At 41.2% G+C, this 25,182-nt stretch overlaps 1 protein-coding gene across 2 annotated transcripts in view; it reads left to right on the top strand.

Annotated features, from left to right (window-relative positions):
• Window positions 1-2,289: 2,289 nt before the first annotated feature.
• Window positions 2,290-25,182, top strand: part of LOC138656097 (NACHT, LRR and PYD domains-containing protein 3-like) — a 130,453-nt gene continuing 107,560 nt past the window's right edge. The window contains exon 1 of one of the 2 annotated variants that reach the window (XM_069743644.1): window positions 2,290-2,672. In XM_069743644.1, coding sequence (XP_069599745.1) covers window positions 2,593-2,672 — 80 coding nt within the window. In that variant the 5' untranslated portion in view covers window positions 2,290-2,592. The remainder of the gene's footprint in view (window positions 2,673-25,182) is intronic. The other variant, XM_069743645.1, reaches the window with a different exon arrangement.

Genomic DNA, 25,182 nt, shown 5'->3' with positions numbered 1-25,182 from the left:
AATTTCAATGCATAAGCAAACAGTATGGGAGACACACTTTCTTCTAATGGGAACAATTTTGTCATGAGGTGGTAAAGTACATCTACTGAAACAGTTATTGGGGTGCATGTAACATTGGTGCGAGGAAGGCCTTGCATTCAAGGCATAAGAAAACAGTATGGGAGACACATTCTCTTCTAATGGGAACAGTATTGACATGAGGCCCTCAAGTACGTCTGCAAAAACGGTTATTCGGGTGCATGTAACTTTGGGGAAGGGCAGGCCTTGCATTCAATGCAACATTTTTTCAGGAGGCCCTCCTGTACGTCTCGTGAAAGGGGTATTGGAGTGCATCATAATTTTTGGCAGCCCAGCCACTTACTGGATAGGCAATAACAGTATAGGAGACCCACTGTTTAATGGCCCTTTAAGAACATTAATGCCGTCTGATGCCCCTCTAAAAATAGGCTCTGTGACTTTAAGAGTCCATCCTTCATAATTGAAACAAGATGTGTCTGCTTATGTGTCACACACCACATGGCCAGCTAGGGTTGTTCAATGTTACAATGACATTTACCAGTGAATGCATTTGTATTGGTTGAAAGCAATGCTAAAGTTGAAAAACGCATCAAAAACGCTGCGTGTGAACATAGCCCAAGTGGTGGAGGAACATTTTTGGTTGGGGTTAGTTATTTTGCTTTATATAATTCATTACCCTGGAAAAGATGTTCCTTAACATATTTCACAGCAAAATCCATTTTGCTTTAGTTTTTGTATGTTTTTTGGTGCGCCTGTAAAAATGGTGTGAAACTCTGACAACATTGTTTACAGCTGTGACCTAGGAGTCAGAAATGCTTTGCCCATGATGTTCCCGTGTCATATGAGCAGTGTTTCCATCATTTTAAGACATTTTCAGACCTTAAAAGGACCCCTCGGGGGGGACGCAGTAAAAATGCTTGGGTTTCCCATAGACTTACATTGAGTTGAGTATTCCAATTTGCTCGACCTGAACAAAGAGCACCCGAGCATTTTGGTGCTCTCATCACTAACTACCAACTCTCCTATACCCATTTATTTAAAAAAAAATCAAAAATAAAGAAGCAAATTTATGCTCATCTGTCCGACATGAAGATAATCCATCAATGTCCATGTCCCCTGTAAAAGACAAAAAATAATAAAATACCATAATTCTCATCTGTCCAACAAGAAGATAATCCATATCCGTCCCATCAATTAGATGTGCCTTTTCTGGGGAGGCTGGGTGCGGTTATTTTTAGTCTGGGGAGTGTCATTATCCATGGGACCTTCCCTATCTGAGAATACCAGTCCCCTGATATCTGCTTTAGCTTTGCTGTCTATCACCAATGGGGGGACCCCGTCCTATTTTTTAAAATCGTTTATTGAAATAATTAAAAGATATGACGTGGGGAACCCTCTGTTTTTGGTAACCAGCCAATATAAAGCTGACAGCTTGGTCTTGCAGCACACAGCTGTCAGGTTTACATGCGCTGGTTATTAAAATTAAAGGGGAACTCACGCAATTTTGTTAATTTATTTATTGCACATACTTTCATCAGTCTCGCCTGCTCTTGCTGTTATCTGTGAGAGCAGGTGAAGAATGATGAGAGTGGTACTGTCATCAGCCAACGCCTGTGATCGGTGGTAACCTTTTTACTGCCGTCAGAGCTACTGGCTTACATGCTGTCTTCTCATAGCATGGGAACCAAAGCGCTCTGACTGGTGGTAACGAACTGAGCTGCTGGTGTTTCTTGCACTGTCGCACAGATGACAGAATGGGAAACAGCTGATGCTCGGGCTGCCGAAGTAACACAGATTTCCTGGATAACTCAGTGTTTGGGGTTCGTGCACGGACACTAGGTTTTCAGTAAGTACCCCGACCTTTACTATTCAGTTTCGCCCATCCCTAATTGTAACCATCAATATCTAAGCTACTGCAATGCCCTGCACATGGGGTAAGCAACATAGCAAATCAGAAGAGCAATACTACATTTCTAATTGATGGTATTTGCTAATATTATTATTATAATTATACATACTACATATTGGGAGAGGATCTTGGAGATGGGAACTTTTTTCATCTCTTTTTGCATTATTTCTATTTTCTTTTTCATAGAAAGTCCAACAATGTGCAAGGTATTTAGTTACACAGACTTAAGTTACAGTTTTTTTTCCACATGTGTTGATTGTAATAACACATTCTTCTTGCCATGACTCACTTCCAAGTTTTATTTCTGCTGTTTCACAATACCAGCTGCTAGTCACTTGCTCCTGTTTTGCTTCCTTACAACCAGTCTGTGTGCGTCAGTGTGTCCACACAGGAGTGTCCACACGGGAGTATGGGACAGGGACAACTTTTATAGCTGAAACCAGTGACAATGTGCAGGAAACTGCTTTAAGCAGCTATTTCACTCTAATTGTTTATCGGCCAGCTATGGGTGTGTCTATGAGCCCGTGAGACAACGAGCCTCACACTTGAAGATAGGTAATTCCAGTTTTTACATTCTTCGATTTCCTCTGATTCGCACCATAGGAACATGGATTTCTCAAGTTGATCAATTCAATTGTATGGCAGCACCAGCAGAAAGGTAGCAAATGATTATCTCCTATACAAGATCATACATGGGTGAGGAGCTGGTGACGACTGAAGAGGGTGACATCTGGCAGGATAAAAGGTAATGTGACAATTGTCATTAAAAGTTAAAATATGATAAGGAAAAAGTTATAGTTAATGGGTTATTGACAATGTAACTGTGAATAGACTGTGTGGCTTAGCTTAAAAGACAGAAATAAGGGCACTGTGTTCTTGTATAACATCTTTTTACTATACTCTGAAATCTTAAACATGTAGTGAAAATATGAGTTAATGCAGTTTAATTCAAGCTGAAGGACTTTTAAGGAAATGTCTCATCAGAAAATGACCCATTGCTTAAAGATTATTAAATGTTTTTTTTATTTTTATTTCATAAATTAACACACATATCTCGTCAATGTATCTCATCAGATAAATCTGCTTCTTTCTCTTCCTGGACTGATCTTCACTTTCAATTCATGGGCAAAATCTGTATTCAAATGCTAAATTTTATATAGTATTAACTTCTATGGAAGGTGGAGAGGGGCGGAGGGAAGAGCTTGAGGCTAGCACAGGCATTCAATTACAAGTTCTCCTGAAATGACAGTTACAGTTCTCCAAAGAATTTTATGAGCATCAACGATCATTATAGTAATGGGATAATCTTTATTCACTGAAGACAGATTTTAGCTGTGAATTGAGAACTTCGAGCAAGAAAGATCAGTCCTGATAGAGAAAGAAGTGGATTTCTCTAATACGATATATTACAATGTTTCATATACTCATCGATTCATTAAAAAAAAAATACAACAGTTACTCTTTTTTTTAAGCGGTTTGTTCTTTAATTTGTCATATGATTATATATAATAGAACAATTCTGAAATCTGTGTTGGAGTTTCCATGGAAATACCTGAAAACCTGTATTCCATTGGGATCCACAAAAAAAGCCATTCACTTCCCATATTGTTTTGCAGTTTTGAAAAAGACAAATACTGCCTAAACTAAGTACAGACTACGGCCACTGTTACTCTGTCGGCATTCCTGTCTCAACATAGTACTCGTAGGCAGTAACGTAACTAGAATCAGATGTGTCCCTAATTGCATTTTATTACATGAAATAAGTATTTGATCATCTACCAACCAATAAGAATTCTGACTCTCACAGACGCATGCTAGTTTTTCTTTAAGGAACTCTCCTTCTCTGCACTCATTATCTGTATTAATTGTACCTGTTTGAACTTATTATCTGTATAAAAGACACCTGTCCACACACTCAATCAGATTCCAACCTGTCCACCATGGCCAAGACTAAACAGCTATCTAAGGACAAAATTGTAGACCTGCACAAGGCTGGGATGGACTACAGCTCAATAAGCAAGCAGCTTGGTGAGAAGGTAATAACTGTTGGTACAATTATTAGAAGATGGAAGAAACACAAGATGACTGTCAATGTTCCTCAGTCTGGGGCTTCATGCATGATCTCTCGTCGGGTAAGGATGATTCTAAGAAAGGTCAGGAATCAACCCAAACCTATATGGGAGGACCTGGTAAATGAACTGAAGAGAGCTGGAACCACAGTCTCAAACATTAGCGTTAGTTAAAATCCAGCAAGGCACGCAAGGTCCCCCTGCTCACGCCAGCACATGTCCAGGCCCATTTGCAGTTCACCAATGACCATCTGGATCATGCAGAGGAGGTATGGAATAAGAGGTTATGTATCAGATGAGATCAAAATAGAACTTTTTGGCATCAACTCCACTAACCATGTTTGGAGGAAAAAGAATGAGTGCAACTCCAAGAACAGCATCCCAACCGTGAAGCATGGTGGGGCAAAACATCATACTTTGGGGGTGCTTTTCTGCAAAGGGGACAGGACAACTGCACCTTATTGATGAGAGGATGGGGATTTTAGTCAACAACCTTCTTCCCTCGGTAAGAGCATTAAAGATGGGTCATGGCTAAGTCTTTCAGCATGACAATGACGCAGTAAGAAGCATTTCAAGGTACTGGAGTGTCCTAGCCTGTCTCCAGACCTGGACCCAATAGAAAATCTTTGGAGGGAGCTGAAACTCAATGTTGCCCAGCGACTGCCCTGAAACCTTAAATATCTATATGATGGAGTGCGCCAAAATTACTGCTGCAATGAGTGCAAATCTGGTCAAAAACTACAGGAAATGTCTGATCTAAAAGTTTCTGTACCAAATATTAACTTATATTTTTCTATTGCATCAAATACTTATTTCATACATTAAAATGCAAATTAATTATGTAAAAATAAAAATTGTCATTTTCTAGATTTTTTTTTACATTTTGTCTCTTGCAGTTGAAGTGTACAGACCTCTCTATTCTTTGTTGGTGAGGAAACTTGCAAAATGGACAGTGTATCAAATATTTATTTTCCCCACTGTACATATGTAATGATGTACAGTACGTATCCTGGCCTCTTATAGTTATAATGTTCCCCATTCTGGGCCCCTTCCTGTAATAATGTCTCCAATCCTGGCCCTTTTAATTAAAAATGTCTCCAATCCTGGGTCCCTTATTTAATAATGTCCCCCATCCTGAGCAGCATCCTATAACTATGTCCTTCATACATTTTAAAGAGACAGAAACTATTTTTCTTGCCTTCCTCCTCCCCCACGATGCACGGAGTCCTCTTTCTTAGACAATGCAAAGGTCAGCAGCTGACTGCAGTGTGCCTGCCACAGGCGGCCTATGATGTCACTGCCACGTGCTGACGGGCACACCAATGTCAGCTGCTGGCTTCTGATCGGAGGGATGTATTGTGGTGCAGGGAGCTGGCAAGATTCTGTTCCACAATACATTTCAGCTGAATCTGTTTCCAAAAAGGAATCCAGGTGAAGTATCACTTTTTGAGCTGCTGATGGAGATAGATGACCAGACGGTATACTTTCAAAACTTTATTAAATAGATTTTATAAGTCAATGTGTTTCGAGGACAGCACACAACCTCTTCATCAGGACAAAACCTAATAGCAACTGTTAAAGATGTTTGTCTTATATGCTGGCTTAAAAAAAAAAAAAAAAAAAAAAGACAAATAGGGCACATGACAATGTCAAAGGTCATCACATAATAAAAGCTAACGTAAAAACATAAAAAATTCTCAGAAGGCATCTGAAATTACTGTTTCACAATAAAAACTCCCAGATGTATCCCCGACACAGAAAATACTTCACTGCCATACTCGGGGGTAGTATATAACACTCCAAATCCCACATTTATTTTCCAGCGCTTTGATGTTTGCACGACAGAGTGAATATCCTACCTATGATCAGATTGTGAATCGCCATATAATTCCTTTTTCAACATATCCAGTTGTATTACAAGGTACATGTTGATATTTCATCATGTTTAAATAGAATTTGTAATATTTTTACCTTTATGAGACATTGTTTCCAGGCACTCACATTTATTGATATTTCTTCTGAAATATGCTGTGACTCTTTTCCTCTAATGTTTCTTCTGGTGCCCGGTCTCACAGCATGCATGTTTAACACCCTTTCTGTGGTTCACTACCTAAATTCTTGCTCTTGGCAATTCTTTAGATCACGTTGATACGAGTTTGGTTCCATTTATTCTCAGGCATATTGATCCATGTTTTTGATTATTTAACTTTATTGTTATATTTTCTACTATTCTTGCAAATATTCTGTGAGTTTTTATTGTGAAGAAGTAATCTCAGATACTTTCTGATTATTTATTCTGGTTTTTACATTGGCTTTTATTATGTGATGAACTTTGACATTGTTATGTGCTCTGTTTGGTGTTTTTTTTTAAAAAAAGACCGCATATAAGACAAACATCTCTAACAGTTGCTATTAGGTTTTGTCCTGATGAAGAGGTTGTGCGCTGTCCTCGAAATGCATTGACCTATAAAACCTATTTAATGAAGTTTTGAAAGTATTCCGTCTGGTCATCTATCTCAATCAGCAGCGCAAAAAGTAACACCACCCAGATTCTTGCTTCACAGTCTTATGGACCCGTGTCCTGCAGCAGCTGATCCATGTGCTATACATGTGCAACTCCACCAAGCGAGCGGATTCCCTTTCTTTGTTACAAGCTAAGAACCTATTGCGCTTTTTTCTCCTAGTCTACATACCCTCTTGTGTTTCCCACGAAGGCACATCAAGGTTCATTAGGTCTGACATCAACATAAAATTGCAAATCACCCACCATTTCCCCCCATTCAAAATAAACATGTTAAAAAAATACACATATGTGGTATCAGTGCACTCATAAAAGTCTAATCTATAAAAATATAAAATGAATTATTATAATTGATAGCTGTGAGCGAAAAGAATTAAAATGACAGAATTGCATTTTTTTTGGTTACTACAGCTCCACAAAAAATATAGTAAGAAGCGATCAAAACATCTCATCCGCCCAAAATTAATATAAAAAAAACCATCAAGTTGTTCTGCAAGAAACAAGCCCTCACACACCTACATCAACCGTAAAATGAAAAGGTTACAGGTCAACACAACACAACACAAGTGGTAACACAAGAAAATATTTTTTAGTTACAAATTTCAGAATTTTGTTTTCACTTAAATGAATAAACTTGATTTTGACATAATCGTACTCACCTGTAGAATTATATTTCCTGGTCATTTTTACTACACAATGAAAGTCATAATGCAAAACCCCAAAAATCAAATGTAGAATTCCTGATTTCCTATTCTTTTGCATGTTTGTCACCCTTAAACGTTTCATATCACCAAACAAATAAAAATATTAGAAAAAAATGATGCAAATAAACACAAAATGCAGTTTTTAAATGAAGGTTTTTATTAGTAAGTGCAAAAGAAATCCAAACCTACAGGGTCCTGTGTGAAGAAGTGATTGCAGCAACAACTGCAATGAAGCAATTGTGATAATTGGCAGTGAGTGTTTTACATCGCTCTGGAGGAATTTTGGCCCACTCATCTTAGAAGAAGTGTTGTAATTCAGCCACATTGGAAGGTGTTTTTACTAGTCCGATCTTTCTCAGACTTGACTGGTTTTGATCCTGGCCTGGATACTGGGTCTAGTTTAGCAGTGACAGCAACAAGTGTGGTGGCAGCGGTATCGATGGGCCAGTAGGCTGGATGAGTCAATGGCAATATGGCTGAAGTCTGTGGTCTGCAGTGGAGGTGATGTGAGGCAGTGAGGAAGCCGCCAAAGCATGATGAGATTATGTGAATCTGACAGGCTCAGCCTGGACTATCGTCTATGGAGATATTATGGATCTTGGTGGGAGAGATCCAGCATGCAGATGACAGCTGAAACAGGAGATGGAAGACAGAGTTGATCTGACAGTAGGCAAGATATTTAGTTCATAGGAGGAGTCAAAATGTCATTCACTCTCTGCCAGTTCCTCTTCTCTGTACCACATTTTCTACATCAGTTATGATTAGTGTTGAGCGATACCGTCCGATACTTGAAAGTATCGGTATCGGATAGTATCGGCCGATACCCGAAAAATATCGGATATCGCCGATACCGATATCCGATACCAATACAAGTCAATGGGACATCAAGTATCGGAAGGTATTCTCATGGTTCCCAGGGTCTGAAGGAGAGGAAACTCTCCTTCAGGCCCTGGGATCCATAGGGATGTGTAAAATAAAGAATTAAAATAAAAAATATTGATATATTTACCTCTCCGGCGGCCCCTGAACTCAGCGCGGGTAACCGGCAGGCTTCGTTGTTCAAAATCAGCGCTTTTAGGACCTGAGAATCACGTCCCGGCTTCTGATTGGTCGCGGGCCGCCCATGTGACCGCCACGCGACCAATCACAAGCTGCTACGTCTTTGAAAGCCATTAACACGCTCATTTTTAAAAATGAGCACGTTAATAGCTTGCGGTGACGTCGCGGCTTGTGATTGGTCGCGCGGCTCCCTCACTTGTCTTCCCTTCCTTTGAGGTCCATGTGGTCAGACTCTACGTCCCCTTCTCCATGCGAGTGGTGGTGGTGTATCGTCCTCCCGGCCCCTCTCATCAGTTCCTGGATCACTTTGCCACCTGGCTTCCACACTTTCTTTCCTGTGACACCCCCACCCTTATCATGGGTGATTTCAACATCCCTATTGCCTCTCCCCTCTCCCCATCTGCTTCTCACCTTTTGGCTCTAACCTCCTCTTTCGGCCTCTCGCAGCATACTAACTCGCCAACACATGAAGATGGAAACTCCCTTGACTTGGTCTTCTCCCGGCTTTGCTCAGTGGATGATTTCACAAACTCCCCTCTCCCACTCTCTGACCACCACCTTCTTTCATTCTCTATCAAGAACTGCCATCCCGCTCAGGTCACCCCCACTTTCCACACTTATAGAAACATACAGGCCATTAACACCCAGGAACTTATGAAGAACTTGCAGTCCTCATTGGCCCCAATCTCCTCCATCTCATGTCCTGATTCTGCTCTGAAGCATTACAATGAAACCCTGCAAAGTGCCCTGGATGAAGCTGCTCCTCCTATACATAAAACAACTCGGCACAGACGGCAACAACCGTGGCACACGCTGCAAACACGTTTCCTGCAGCGGTGCTCCAGGTGCGCAGAACGTCTGTGGAGAAAATCTAATCTACCCGAAGATTTCATCCATTATAAGTTCATGCTAAAGACATACAATTCTGCCCTTCACCTCTCCAAACAAACCTACTTCAACACCCTCATCACCTCCCTGTCCAATAACCCTAAACGTCTCTTTGACACGTTCCAGTCCCTACTCAACCCAAGAGCGCAGGCCCCAACCACGGATCTCCGTGCTGACAATCTGGCCAATTACTTCAAAGAAAAAATTGACCATATTCGACAGGAAATCATCTCCCAATCTCTTCATACCATGCACTGTCCTCCCTCCCCCACTGCATCTAGTTCACTCTCTGACTTTGAACCAGTTACAGAAGAAGAAGTAAGCAGGCTCCTTGCATCTTCTCGCCCGACCACTTGCACCAGTGACCCCATTCCGTCACATTTCCTCCAGTCCCTTTCCCCGGCTGTCACCTCTCACCTAACTAAAATATTCAACCTTTCCCTCACTTCCGGTATTTTTCCCTCCTCATTTAAGCATGCCATCATACATCCATTACTTAAAAAACCATCCCTCGACCAAAACTGTGCCGCTAATTATAGACCTGTCTCTAATCTTCCCTTCATCTCTAAACTCCTCGAACGCCTGGTCCACTCCCGTCTTACCCGCTATCTCTCAGATAACTCTCTTCTCGACCCTCTTCAATCTGGTTTCCGCTCTTTACACTCTACTGAAACTGCCCTCACTAAAGTCTCTAATGACCTACTAACAGCTAAATCTAATGGTCACTACTCCATGCTAATTCTCTTGGATCTCTCTGCAGCATTTGATACTGTGGATCATCAGCTCCTCCTCACTATGCTCCGCTCCATCGGCCTCAAGGACACCGTTCTCTCCTGGTTCTCCTCCTATCTCTCTGACCGATCCTTCACTGTATGTTTTGCTGGTTCCTCCTCCTCTCACCTTCCCCTTACTGTTGGGGTTCCTCAAGGATCAGTCCTAGGCCCCCTCCTCTTCTCGTTGTATACTGCCCCTATTGGACAAACAATCAGTAGATTTGGCTTCCAGTACCATCTCTATGCTGACGACACCCAACTATACACTTCTTCTCCTGATCTCACGCCTGCCTTATTAGAAAACACCAGTGATTGTCTTACCGCTGTCTCTAGCATCATGTCCTCCCTCTATCTGAAACTAAACCTGTCAAAAACTGAACTCCTCGTGTTTTCTCCCTCTACTAACCTACCTTTGCCTGACATTGCCATCTCCGTTTGCGGTTCCACCATTACTCCAAAGCAACATGCCCGCTGCCTTGGGGTCATCCTTGATTCTGACCTTTCATTCACCCCCCACATCCGATCACTGGCTCGCTCTTCTTACCTGCATCTCAAAAACATTTCTAGAATTCGCCCTTTTCTTACTTTCGACTCTGCAAAAACTCTTACTGTTTCACTTATTCATTCTCGTCTGGACTATTGTAACTCTCTACTAATCGGCCTCCCTCTTACCAAACTCTCCCCGCTCCAATCTGTCCTGAATGCTGCTGCCAGGATCATATTCCTCACCAACCGTTACACCGATGCCTCTACCTTGTGCCAGTCATTACACTGGTTACCCATCCACTCAAGAACCCAGTACAAAACTACTACCCTCATCCACAAAGCACTCCATGGCTCAGCACCACCCTACATCTCCTCTCTGGTCTCAGTCTACCACCCTACCCGTGCCCTCCGCTCCGCTGATGACCTCAGGTTAGCATCCTCAATAATCAGAACCTCCCACTCCCGTCTCCAAGACTTTACACGTGCTGCGCCGATTCTTTGGAATGCACTACCTAGGATAATACGATTAATCCCCAATCCCCACAGTTTTAAGCGTGCCCTAAAAACTCATTTGTTCAGACTGGCCTACCGCCTCAATGCATTAACCTAACGATCCCTGTGTGGCCTATATTAAAAAAAAAAAAAAAAATTAATTAACTGGTTCATGCAGCTTTACATGAACACCCGAGCCTTACACTATGGCTGGTCCGAATAACTATAGCAATTGTTACCATCCACCTCTCGTGTCTCCCCTTTTCCTCATAGTTTGTAAGCTTACGAGCAGGGCCCTCACTCCTCTTGGTATCTGTTTTGAACTGTATTTCTGTTATGCTGTAATGTCTATTGTATGTACAAGTCCCCTCTATAATTTGTAAAGCGCTGCGGAATATGTTGGCGCTATATAAATAAAAATTATTATTATTATTATTATATTTAAGGGTTAAATGGCGTAAAAAATTGGCGTGGGCTCCCGCACAATTTTCTCCGCCAGAGTAGTAAAGCCAGTGACTGAGGGCAGATATTAATAGCCTGGAGAGGGTCCATGGTTATTGGCCCCCCCCTGGCTAAAAACACCTGCCCCCAGCCACCCCAGAAAAGGCACATCTGGAAGATGCGCCTATTCTGGCACTTGGCCACTCTCTTCCCATTCCTGTGTAGCGGTGGGATATGGGGTAATGAAGGGTTAATGCCACCTTGCAATTGTAAGGTGACATTAAGCCTAATTAATAATGGAGAGGCGTCAATTATGACACCTATCCATTATTAATCCAATTGAAAGAAAGGGTTAAAAAAATACACACACACATTATTAAAAATTATTTTAATGAAATAAAAACAAAAGTTGTTGGAGTATTTTATTCTACGCCCAATCCAATCACTGAAGACCCTCGTTCTGTGAAAGAAAAAACATAATAAACCAACAATATACTTACCCTCCGCAGATCTGTAACGTCCAACGATGTAAATCCTTCTGAAGGGGTTAAAACATTTTGCAGCAAGGAGGTTTGCTAATGCAACGCTACTCCTCGCTGCAAAACCCCGGGGAATGAGTCTAAATATAGATCAATGAGCTATATTTAGCTTCATTTGCGGTGAGGCGCCCTCTGCTGGCTGTTTATAGATCGTGGGAACTTGCCTAGAAAGCCTGGGAGCTTTCTAGGAAATTTCCCACGATCTATGAACAGCCAGCAGAGGGCGTCTCACCGCAAATGAAGCTAAATATAGCTCATTGATCTATATTTAGACTCATTCCCAGGGGTTTTGCAGCGAGGAGTAGCGTTGCATTAGCAAACCTCCTTGCTGCAAAATGTTTTAACCCCTTTTACATCGTTGGACGTTACAGATCTGCGGAGGGTAAGTATATTGTTGGTTTATTATGTTTTTTCTTTCACAGAACGAGGGTCTTCAGTGATTGGATTGGGCGTAGAATAAAATACTCCAACAACCTTTGTTTTTATTTCATTAAAATAATTTTTAATAATGTGTGTGTGTATTTTTTTAACCCTTTCTTTCAATTGGATTAATAATGGATAGGTGTCATAATTGACGCCTCTCCATTATTAATTAGGCTTAATGTCACCTTACAATTGCAAGGTGGCATTAACCCTTCATTACCCCATATCCCACCGCTACACGGGAATGGGAAGAGAGTGGCCAAGTGCCAGAATAGGCGCATCTTCCAGATGTGCCTTTTCTGGGGTGGCTGGGGGCAGGTGTTTTTAGCCAGGGGGGGGCCAATAACCATGGACCCTTTCCAGGCTATTAATATCTGCCCTCAGTCACTGGCTTTACTACTCTGGCGGAGAAAATTGTGCGGGAGCCCACGCCAATTTTTTACGCCATTTAACCCTTAAATATAATAGCTAGAACGCCCAAATTTTGCATATACACACTACTAACATTAGTAGTGTGGAATATGCAAAAAAAATGGTGATATGAGATGGTTTACTGTATGTAAACCAGGTCTCATATCATGTCGGGTTTGTGAAGGAGAAAGCAAAAGCCGGTAATTGAATTACCAGCTTTAAAGCTATCTAGCGCTGCATTAAATATAAATATATATATATATAGGTGTCTCCCTGACATATATATATGTATATATACCTATTCTATGTGTATATATCTACTCTAATCTAACCTGTCACTGTGATTTTACTGTACTCTGCGCTGAATTACCGGCTTTTCAAAGGAGACCCGTGCGTAAAAATCGGACAGCAATACGGATGTCATACGGATGTTGCGATAAAAAAATCGCATGACACTCGCATGACACTCGCATGGCACTCGCATGGCACTCGCAGACGTTACATCAGTTTTTTCGGTCCGTAAATCGGACCGTTTTTTTCTCACACAAGTGGAAAGGGGCCCTAAGACTGATGTACTATATAAATATATACAGCTCTGGCAAAAATTAAGAGACCACACCATCAAAACCCCGCCATGGGCAGCCCAATCTCCAGACCTGAACCCCATTGAAAACCTCTGGAATGTAATCAAGAGGATGATGGATAGTCACAAGCCATCACACAAAAAAGAACTGCTTAGATTTTTGCGCCAGAAGCAGTGTGAAAGACTAGTGGAAAGCATGCCAAGACACATGAAAGCTGTGATTAAAAATCATGGTTATTCCATTTCTGAAATGAGTTAAAACATTAGTATTGTTGTTTCTAAATGATTATGAACTTGTTTTCTTTGCATTACTTGAGGTCTAAAAGTACTGGTATTTTTTTGTAGTTTTTACCATTTTTTTTTGTCAGAAAAAAAATACCAAATATATTGCTTGGAAATTCGAACACATGTTGTCAGAAGTTTATAGAGTAAAAGAACAATTTACATTTTACTAAAAAAATATACCTATAAAGAGAAAAATCAGACAAACTGAATATTTTGCAGGGGTCTCTTAATTTTTGCCAAAGCTGTATATACACTATATCATGTGCATGATGGCGGTGGGTGGGTAACTACTGAACATCATAAATGGAACCAACAAATAGCACCATCCACTCTGCAAAGATGACAATAGGTGGTGCTCAGCATGAAAAAAACAGTCCAGTAAAAGCTCACGGGCCAGGCAAAGCGTAGAGCAGTGTTAACTGGCCATAGCCCACATGCACTGGCTTCCTCCCACTTCCTATTCTAGCTGCCATATTTTTTATCTAATATATAAAGTTGAGTGTGTGTGTGTGTGTGTGTGTGTGTGTGTGTGTGTGTGTGTATGTATCGGCCATGCCCACTCCACAACCAATCATTAAGCATCTTTCATTTCACCAGAGCTGTTTAAAAGATGAAAGCTGAGCTGTGATTGGTTGCTATGAGCAACAGTTTTTCTTAGCCATGCCCACTCCGCATAGCAGGCACAGGCCACATCTAGCTCCGTCATGTCTAGAATGGAGTTGCTTATGCATGACACCGATGGAAAGGGAGAGCCTCATGGATAGAGATGTGAGAGGCAAAATGAGAGATGTCAGGGGGAAAATGAGAGGAATGAGGTGCTGCTGCAGTGTGAGGCACTGCAGGTGGAGGCTGTGTATAAGGCCACATTCACACGTTCAGTATTTGTGGTCAGTATTTTACCTCAGTATTTATAAGCTAAAACCACAAGTGGGAGTAAAATACAGAAGTGGTGACATGTTTCTAATTTACTTTCCTGTCCAAGTTTTAGCGTACAAATACTGAGGTAAAAATACTGACCAAATAACATGTGAAAGAGGTCTAATGCAGGAGGAGATGACACACAGGTATATACTATATACAGTGGAGATGACATACAAGTATATAGTATATACAGGAGGAGATGACACACATGTATATACTATATACAGGGGAGATGACATACAGGTATATACTATAAACAGGAAGAGATGGCATACAGGTATATACTACATACAAGAGGAGATGACACACAGGTATATACTATATACAGGAGATGACATACAGTTATATACTATATACAGGAGGAGATGACCACACAGGTATATACTACATACAGGAGGAGATGACACATAGGTATCTATATATATATAATTGTCTAAGGGGTACTTCCGTTTGTTTGTCTGTCTGTTTCTCTGTAACTGAAATCCCGGGTCGCTGATTGGTCGCGGCCGACTGGACACGACCATTCAGCGACAGGCACAGTCCATCCACATAGTAACATAGTAACATAGTAACATAGTTAGTAAGGCCGAAAAAAGACATTTGTCTATCCAGTTCAGCCTATATTCCATTATAATAAATACCCAGATCTACGTCCTTCTACAGAACCTAATAATTGTATGATACAATATTGTTCTGCTCCAGGAAGACATCCAGGCCTCTCTTGAACCCCTCGACTGAGTTCGCCATCACCACCTCCTCAGGCAAGCAATTCCAGATTCTCACTGCCCTAACAGTAAAGAATCCTCTTCTATGTTGGTGGAAAAACCTTCTCTCCTCCAGACGCAAAGAATGCCCCCTTGTGCCCGTCACCTTCCTTGGTATAAACAGATCCTCAGCGAGATATTTGTATTGTCCCCTTATATACTTATACATGGTTATTAGATCGCCCCTCAGTCGTCTTTTTTCTAGACTAAATAATCCTAATTTCGCTAATCTATCTGGGTATTGTAGTTCTCCCATCCCCTTTATTAATTTTGTTGCCCTCTCTAGTTCCATTATATCCTTCCTGAGCACCGGTGCCCAAAACTGGACACAGTACTCCATGTGCGGTCTAACTAGGGATTTGTACAGAGGCAGTATAATGCTCTCATCATGTGTATCCAGACCTCTTTTAATGCACCCCATGATCCTGTTTGCCTTGGCAGCTGCTGCCTGGCACTGGCTGCTCCAGGTAAGTTTATCATTAACTAGGATCCCCAAGTCCTTCTCCCTGTCAGATTTACCCAGTGGTTTCCCGTTCAGTGTGTAATGGTGATATTGATTCCCTCTTCCCATGTGTATAACCTTACATTTATCATTGTTAAACCTCATCTGCCACCTTTCAGCCCAAGTTTCCAACTTATCCAGATCCATCTGTAGCAGAATACTATCTTCTCTTGTATTAACTGCTTTACATAGTTTTGTATCATCTGCAAATATCGATATTTTACTGTGTAAACCTTCTACCAGATCATTAATGAATATGTTGAAGAGAACAGGTCCCAATACTGACCCCTGCGGTACCCCACTGGTCACAGTGACCCAGTTAGAGACTATACCATTTATAACCACCCTCTGCTTTCTATCACTAAGCCAGTTACTAACCCATTTACACACATTTTCCCCCAGACCAAGCATTCTCATTTTGTGTACCAACCTCTTGTGCGGCACGGTATCAAACGCTTTGGAAAAATCGAGATATACCACGTCCAATGACTCACCGTGGTCCAGCCAATAGCTTACCTCTTCATAAAAACTGATTAGATTGGTTTGACAGGAGCGATTTCTCATAAACCCATGCTGATATGGAGTTAAACAGTTATTCTCATTGAGATAATCCAGAATAACATCCCTCAGAAACCCTTCAAATATTTTACCAACAATAGAGGTTAGACTTACTGGCCTATAATTTCCAGGTTCACTTTTAGAGCCCTTTTTGAATATTGGCACCACATTTGCTATGCGCCAGTCCTGCGGAACAGACCCTGTCGCTATAGAGTCACTAAAAATAAGAAATAATGGTTTATCTATTACATTACTTAGTTCTCTTAGTACTCGTGGGTGTATGCCATCCGGACCCGGAGATTTATCTATTTTAATCTTATTTAGCCGGTTTCGCACCTCTTCTTGGGTTAGATTGGTGACCCTTAATATAGGGTTTTCATTGTTTCTTGGGATTTCACCTAGCATTTCATTTTCCACCGTGAATACCGTGGAGAAGAAGGTGTTTAATATGTTAGCTTTTTCCTCGTCATCTACAACCATTCTTTCCTCACTATTTTTTAAGGGGCCTACATTTTCAGTTTTTATTCTTTTACTATTGATATAGTTGAAGAACAGTTTGGGATTAGTTTTACTCTCCTTAGCAATGTGCTTCTCTGTTTCCTTTTTGGCAGCTTTAATTAGTTTTTTAGATAAAGTATTTTTCTCCCTATAGTTTTTTAGAGCTTCAATGGTGCCATCCTGCTTTAGTAGTGCAAATGCTTTCTTTTTACTGTTAATTTCCTGTCTTACTTCTTTGTTTAGCCACATTGGGTTTTTCCTATTTCTAGTCCTTTTATTCCCACAAGGTATAAACCGCTTACACTGCCTATTTAGGATGTTCTTAAACATTTCCCATTTATTATCTGTATTCTCATTTCTGAGGATATTGTCCCAGTCTACCAGATTAAGGGCATCTCTAAGCTGTTCAAACTTTGCCTTCCTAAAGTTCAATGTTTTTGTGACTCCCTGACAAGTCCCCCTAGTGAAAGACAGGTGAAACTGCACAATATTGTGGTCGCTATTTCCTAAATGCCCAACCACCTGCAGATTTGTTATTCTGTCAGGTCTATTAGATAGTATTAGGTCTAAAAGTGCTGCTCCTCTGGTTGGATTCTGCACCAATTGTGAAAGATAATTTTTCTTGGTTATTAGCAGAAACCTGTTGCCTTTATGGGTTTCACAGGTTTCTGTTTCCCAGTTAATATCCGGGTAGTTAAAGTCCCCCATAACCAGGACCTCATTATGGGTTGCAGCTTCATCTATCTGCTTTAGAAGTAGACTTTCCATGCTTTCTGTTATATTTGGGGGTTTGTAACAGACCCCAATGAGAATTTTGTTACCATTTTTCCCTCCATGAATTTCAACCCATATGGACTCGACATCCTCATTCCCTTCGCTAATATCCTCCCTTAAAGTGGACTTTAGACAAGACTTTACATAGAGACAAACCCCTCCTCCTCTCCGATTTTTACGAACCTTTCTAAACAGACTGTAACCCTGTAAGTTAACTGCCCAGTCATAGCTTTCATCTAACCATGTCTCGGTTATTCCCACTATGTCAAAGTTACCTGTAGATATTTCTGCTTCTAGTTCTTCCATCTTGTTTGTCAGGCTTCTGGCGTTTGCGAGCATGCAGTTCAGAGGATTTTGTTTTGTTCCAATCTCCTCACTGTGGATTGTTTTAGAAATGTTCTTACCTCCCTTCTGAGTATGTTTTCCTGGGTCGTCTTTGTTCGAGTCTAATGTTTTTCTTCCCGTCCCCTCTTCTTCTAGTTTAACGCCCACGAATTGGCCCCTCCCTACTTCCGTCCAGTGAATACCCAATCCATACTCCCCTCCAGTCAGCGCCCACATAGCGTTTTAGGACTGCGTTACACCGCGGCAAAATGCGTCCCGTTAACGTTGCCATTAATCGTGTAAGAGTGCCCAACTTATTACTGTTGATGCTGCCTATGCAGCATCAATAGTAAAAACATATAATGTTAAAAATAATAATAAAAACAAAACCATTATATTCTCACCTTCCGCCGTCCACACCAGCCTTTCCCAATCCTCCCGGCGCTCCGGTCCCAAGAATGCATTGCGGCAATGACCGGAGATGACGTAGCGGTCTCACGAGACCACTACATCATCACGTGTTATTGTTGCAAGGCATTACTAGGAACGGAGCATCGCAAGGAGCATCGCTAAAGACCTGGGCAGGATCCGGGGGGCCGCCGGAAGGTGAGTATATAACTATTTTTTTTATTTTAATTCTTTTTTTAACAGGGATATGGTGCCCACATTGCTATATACTACGTGGGCTGTATTATATACTGCGTGGGCTGTGCTATATACTATGTGGCTGTGCAATATACTATGTGAGCTGTGCTATATACTACGTGGGCTGTGCAATATACTACGTGCCTGTCTACATATTATGTGGGCTGTGTTATATACTGCATGAGCTGTGTTATATACCATGTGGGCTGTGCTATATACTATGTGGCTGTGCTATATACTACGTGGCTATGCTATATACTACGTGGCTGTGCCATATACTACATGGCTGTGTTATATACTATGTGGCTGTGCTATATACTACGTGGCTATGTTATATACTACGTGCCTGTGCTATATAGTATGTGGCTGTGCTATATACTACATGGCTGTGTTATATGCTACGTGCGCTGTGAGACTCTTTTGCTCGGGTCCCTCAAAAACCTGCATCTGGCCCTGGCTTCACTATTTGTTCGCGGCCGGCCGGGCGCAACCAATCAGCGACAGACGCAGTCTGGCCGCGAATTGACGCAGGATTTGAGCCACGCTTCACTAATTAGTCACGCCCGTCAGGCCGAATCCTGTGTATTCATTGCATTATTCTGAAATCTTCATAAATAAACTACATACATATTCTAGAATACCCGATGCGTTAGAATCGTGCCACCATCTAGTATACTATATATGGGAGGAGATGACATACTGTACAGGTACATTCTATATACAGGAGGAGATGACATACAGGTACAATCTATATACAGGAGGAGATGACACAGGTACATTTTATATATGGGAGGAGATGACATACAGGTACAATCTATATACAGGAGGAGATGACACAGGTACATTTTATATATGGGAGGAGATGACATACAGGTACATACTATATACAGGGGAGATGACATATAGGCAGGTACGGACTGGGGCTGAAATTCAGCCCTGGCATTTGAAATTACACAGGCCCATGCTGTCCCCGTCCCCAAGCACTAGATGGGATATATTACTAAATTTACCTTTGACTGAGAAAAGCAAGATTTACTACAAGACCAATATTTCTAATAATACCCGTGGCCTGCTGGGGTGAGTGATGGAGTCAGCAACTTTGTGCTCCATCACAACTCTTAACAGTATGGGATTTTGTTAACAATGCAGCAGACAAGGTGAACCACGACCAGACAGTCCCTTCTGGCATTTACCAGAATTGCCAGATGGCCAGTTCGGCCTCGCATACAGGTATATACTATATACAGGAGGAGATGACATACAGGTACATTCTATATACAGGGGAGATGACATATTTTACCTCAGTTATTTATAAGCCAAAACAACAAGTGGGAGAAAAATACAGAAGTGGTGATGTGCTTCTAATAAACTTTTCCTCTGATTGTTTTACTCCAAGATTTAGCTTACAAGAACTGAGGTAAAAATACTGACCAAATAATGTGTGAATGAGGTCTAATACAGGAGGAGATGACACACAGGTATATACTCTATACAGCAGAGGTGACATATATGTATATACTATATTCAGGAGGAGATGACATACAGGTATATATTATATACAGGAGCAGATGACACAGGTACATACTATATACAGGAGGAGAGGACATACAGGTATATACTATATGCAGGAGGAGATGACATACAGGTATTCACTATATACAGGAGCAGATGACACACAGGTACATACTATATACAGGAGAAGATGACACACAGGTATATACTATATACAGGAAGAGATGACATACAGATATACTATATACTGAGGGGAAAATGACAGGTGTGAGGTCAAAATGAGAGGAGTGAGGGGGAAAATGAGAGGAGTGAAGGGTAAAATGAGAGATGTGAGGGGGAAAGGAGAGATGTGAGGGGGAAAATGAGAGGCGTGATGGGAAAATGAGAGAAGTGAGGTGCTATAACTAACCACAGTTAGTTACTATGCCCAGGCAATGCCGGGCTCTTCAGCTAGTTCAAAATAAAAATACAAGACACTTATGGTGTTTTTTGTCTTCCTTAGCATATACAGTATATCATGTACCCCTGCAGTCACAAGCTGAAATCAATAACTACATCGGCATCACGCCTGACACTGGTGATTGCTTGCAGCACTCACATGATGTCTATGTGGCATCACATAGATACAGTATTATGCAGTGGTCCTCCTGAGGAAGAAGTTGGTCCAACTTCAAAACGAGTAGCGAATAAGACAGTAAACCACATGAACCCATTGTTGTTTCCTAGTTTTCCTCCCTTGGACATTATTTTCCTCCCTCAGATAAGACCCTATTGCACTTGGTGTCCCATCCATTTTATAGATATCTTCCTACTAACATGCTTTCCACTGCTGTTAACAAGAGTAACACAATCCTAACTGAGATTAATAGAACAGGAAGTGGGGGAGGATCCTTGTCTTTCCAGTGCTCTCCTGTCTGTAAGAGGGCAGGCAGAAATAAAGGACAGATGGTGGTTCAGGGCAGGCATTTGATTGGTCTGTAAGCATTAGAAAGGAATTTCCAGTCTGTATACGCTGGCAGACTTCACAGGCTGCACACAATCCCTCAGAAAACAAATGAATGGCTGAGAGCAATGGAATCTGTTTCGGCTACAAAGAGGAAGCAAAAAAAAAAGTATGAGCAGCAAAACAGCCATGGGAGCGTAAGAATTTTAGTGAGTACGTTTGTGTATATAGTACATGTCATTTGCACATATGCAGACAAAAACAGTCATATCCAGGATGAAAAAAATAAGGGACTTTAATATACAGACATCAGAAGGAGAAATTCCTTATCTGTAGAGTGGAAGTTTTTGTTGCCATTCCATTTTTTTTAACCAAAATCTAAAAAAGTTGAGTTTAGAGTAAATGCATAGCTTCCAACGCGCAACCATCCCATCACATAAGAGCTTTTGTCTTGGCTTCTGATACCTAACCTCTTCATGGCTCCTCCTCCTCTGGGGGTGGGTTGCATCCCTCTGCATAAATTAAATTATATAGTCACTGCTTCTTCTTCTGTGGTCAGGTCTCACTGGGACTCCAAGTGTTCAAGTTGCAGTTTGACCAGTGAGCCACAGCTGAAAATGATTGCAGGCAGCCAACTCGTAAGCAGATTCAACATGCCCATGCGCAATGCATGATCTAACTAACTTCTGTCTGCAGGGCTGAAATTTCTAATGCATTGCAATGCTGGTGCAGTGCAAGGCATTAGAACTGCAAACAGACTGCACAAAGTGAAAGTCTCAAGTCTCATTGAGGGACTTAGTAAAAAAAAGTAAAAAAATGTTTTTTTTTTTAAAAAAGATCACAAAATAATAAATAAATATATATATATATATATATATATATATATATATATATATATATATATATATATATATACTAGATGGTAGCCCTATTCCAACGCATCGGGTATTCTAGAATATGTATGTAGTTTATTTATGAAGATTTTAGAATACATTGAATACACAGGATTCGGCCAGCCGCGACCAAATAGCGAAGCGTGGTTCAAATCCCGTGCCAATATTGCACAGCCCATGTAGTATATTGCACAGCCCACATAGTATATTGCCCAGCCCACATAGTATATTGCCCAGCCCACGTAGTATATTGCACAGCCCACGTAGTATATTACACAGCCCACATAGTATATTGCACAGCCACATAGTATATTGCACAGCCCACATAGTATATTGCCCAGCCCACGTAGTATATTGCATAGCCATGTAGTATATTGTACTGCCCACATAGTATATTGCCCAGCCCACGTAGTATATTGCACAGCCCACGTAGTATATTGCCCAGTCCACATAGTATATTGCACAGCCACGTAGTATATTGCCCAGCCCACGCAGTATATTGCCCAGCCCACATAGTATATTGCATAGTCCACATAGTATATTGCCCAGCCCACATAGAATATTGCACAGCCCACGTAGTATATTGCACAGCCCACGTAGTATATAGCAGCCCACGTAGTGTATTGCCAAGCCCACGTAGTATATTGCACAGCCCATGTAGTATATTGCACAGCCCACGTAGTATGTAGCAATGTGGGCATCATATCCCTGTTAAAAAAAGAATATATACTCACCTTCCGTTGGCCCCCGGATCAAAGCGGTTACCGATGCTCCTCGCGTGCTCCGGTCTGAAGAGTGCATTGCGGTCTCGCGAGATGATGACCGGAGCGTCGCGAGGAGCGGGAAAGGCCTGTTTTGGATCCGAGGGGCCGACGAACGGTGAGTATATAACAATTTTTTTTTTTATTATTATTTTTAACATTAGATCTTTTTACTATTGATGCTGCATAGGCAGCATCAATAGTAAAAAGTTGCTCACACATGGTTAATAGCAGCGTTAATGGAGTGCATTGCACCGCGGCATAACGTGGCCCATTAGCGCTGCCATTAACCCTGTGTGAGCGTTGACTGGAGGGGAGTACGGAGCGGGCACTGACTGCGGGGAGTAAGGAGCGGCCATTTTGCCGCCGGACTGTGCCCGTCGCTGATTGGTAGTGGCTGTTTTGCCACGACCAATCAGCGACTTAGATTTCCATGACAGACAGAGGCCGTGACCAATAAATATCCATGACAGAAAGACAGACAGACAGAAAGACGGAAGTGACCCTTAGACAATTATATAGCAGATATTGTACCCATAAATAAATATTTTTATGGCAGAAAAATACAAAACAAAAAAGTACACACACATTTGGTATCAGTGCGTCCGGAAGAACCTGACTTATAAAACTGCCCCACCAGTAAAACCCTTCAGTGAACACCATAAAAACTAAGCAAAATTTGATGCTTTTTCACCATACTAAAGAACCAAAAGTTTAATAAAATGTGATCAAAAGACTAATGTAAATAAAATGGTACCACTGAAAATGTCATCCTGTCTTGTAAAAAACAAGCTGCCATACAGTTCCATCCTAAGAAGAATAAAAAAGGTATAGCTCTCAGAATAAAACGATGCAAAAATAGTTATCTTTCTATAAAATAGTTCTTATTGTGTAAAAGCACAAAAAAGTTGTTTAAATGTGGTATCCCTGTCATCGTACTGGCCCAAAGAAATAAAGCTGTCTTATCAATTTTACCACGAGGGACGGCATAAAAAAAAACAAAAAACAATTCCTGAATTACTGGTGTTTGTTCATTCTGCCTCCCAAAAATTTCATGTGCCCGAAAATGATATCAATAAAAACATCAACTCGTCCTGCAATAAACTGTCACAATGACAGAAATATTCATGGCTTGAATCCGTTTCCCCCTAGTTTTGTCAAATACCCTGGAATATTCAATAAAGTTTTTTGTAATTTTCTAAAAACGCTAATTTGCTTGGATGTCTTTGTGATCGTGTTTTTCTGTAGTGTTGTTTACATATATATATATATATATCTTTATATTTCATAGACAGATAGATAAAAGAATAGCCATTAATTCATTTGTCGGCTTCTGTAAAATCAATGCAGGAGCCAACAGGATAGGAGACATGGTTTACATACAGTATATCCATGCAGAATAGTTTGATATATAGATGTCAGTGACCAATATAATTAGTATAGTGTGTGTGCAAATTATGGGACATGTACGTATTTAATAAAAGAATCTTTTCGGGGGAAAAATTGGCATGGGCTCCCGCACAATTTTCTGAGTCAGAGACGGAAAGCCAGCGACTGGGAAATCAATATTTGTAGCTTAGGAAGGGGTTAATACCCATGGATCTTCCCAGGCTATGATTCTCAGCCCACAGTTGTATATTTAGCCTTTACTGGCTACTAAAATAGGGGAGCCCCACAAAAAAATGACATGGGGTCCCCCTATAATTTTTAGCCAGAAAACGCTATGGAGACAGTTGCGGGCTGCTATTCATAGCCTATGAAGGGACCATGGATATTTCCCCCTGGCTACAAAAACCAGCTCACAGCCTCCTCAGAAATGGCATCAATTCCTGAACTTAGCCTCTCTCTTTCCACTGCCCTGTAGTGGTGGCATAAGGGGAAATAGTTTGGGGTTGATGTGACCTTTGTATTGCAAGGTCACATCAAGCCAGCTTTGTAATAGAGAGGTGTCAATAATCGGATTGTACTCGCACAAAAAACGCATGACACTTGCATGACAATTGCCTTGCACTTGTCCGACTCTCCTGCATCAAAATTGGACCGATTTTAAAATCGCTAGTGTGTCTCCAGACTTAGATGGAAACTCCAATGTAAGTGCAGGATGAATGTGATCCCAAAATTTATGTAAAATGTTCCTAACAAAAGCTTCAAATCAATCCACAAAAAAGTTCCCTCAGATGCTTCATCTCTCAATGGAAATATACTGGTAGTACGAAGGCCCTGGAAAAGCAAAATCGCTCCTCGCCCCCTAAAAGAAATCCAGCAGTGGATGTTGCTGAGTGAAAATCTCAAACTGCCATTGAAGAGATTAGTACGTGGTAGTGACCAGTACATTGTACCCAGCTCATACTGTTTCCCGAAAGAAGCCTAGGTGAAACGCGCATTGGGGCTGACAGCACCTGGTCCTAAGTGGAGACTATAGGTAAGACCATTTGACTACAGTACTATTTGTGTTGATTTTGTTCCATTAAAATGGTATAAAGCTG

Source organism: Ranitomeya imitator, chromosome 1, assembly GCF_032444005.1.
Source record: "Ranitomeya imitator isolate aRanImi1 chromosome 1, aRanImi1.pri, whole genome shotgun sequence".
NCBI classification, from domain to species: Eukaryota; Metazoa; Chordata; class Amphibia; order Anura; family Dendrobatidae; genus Ranitomeya; species Ranitomeya imitator.
Note: the sequence above shows the minus strand (reverse complement) of the source record. Positions and strands in the feature narration are given on the sequence as shown.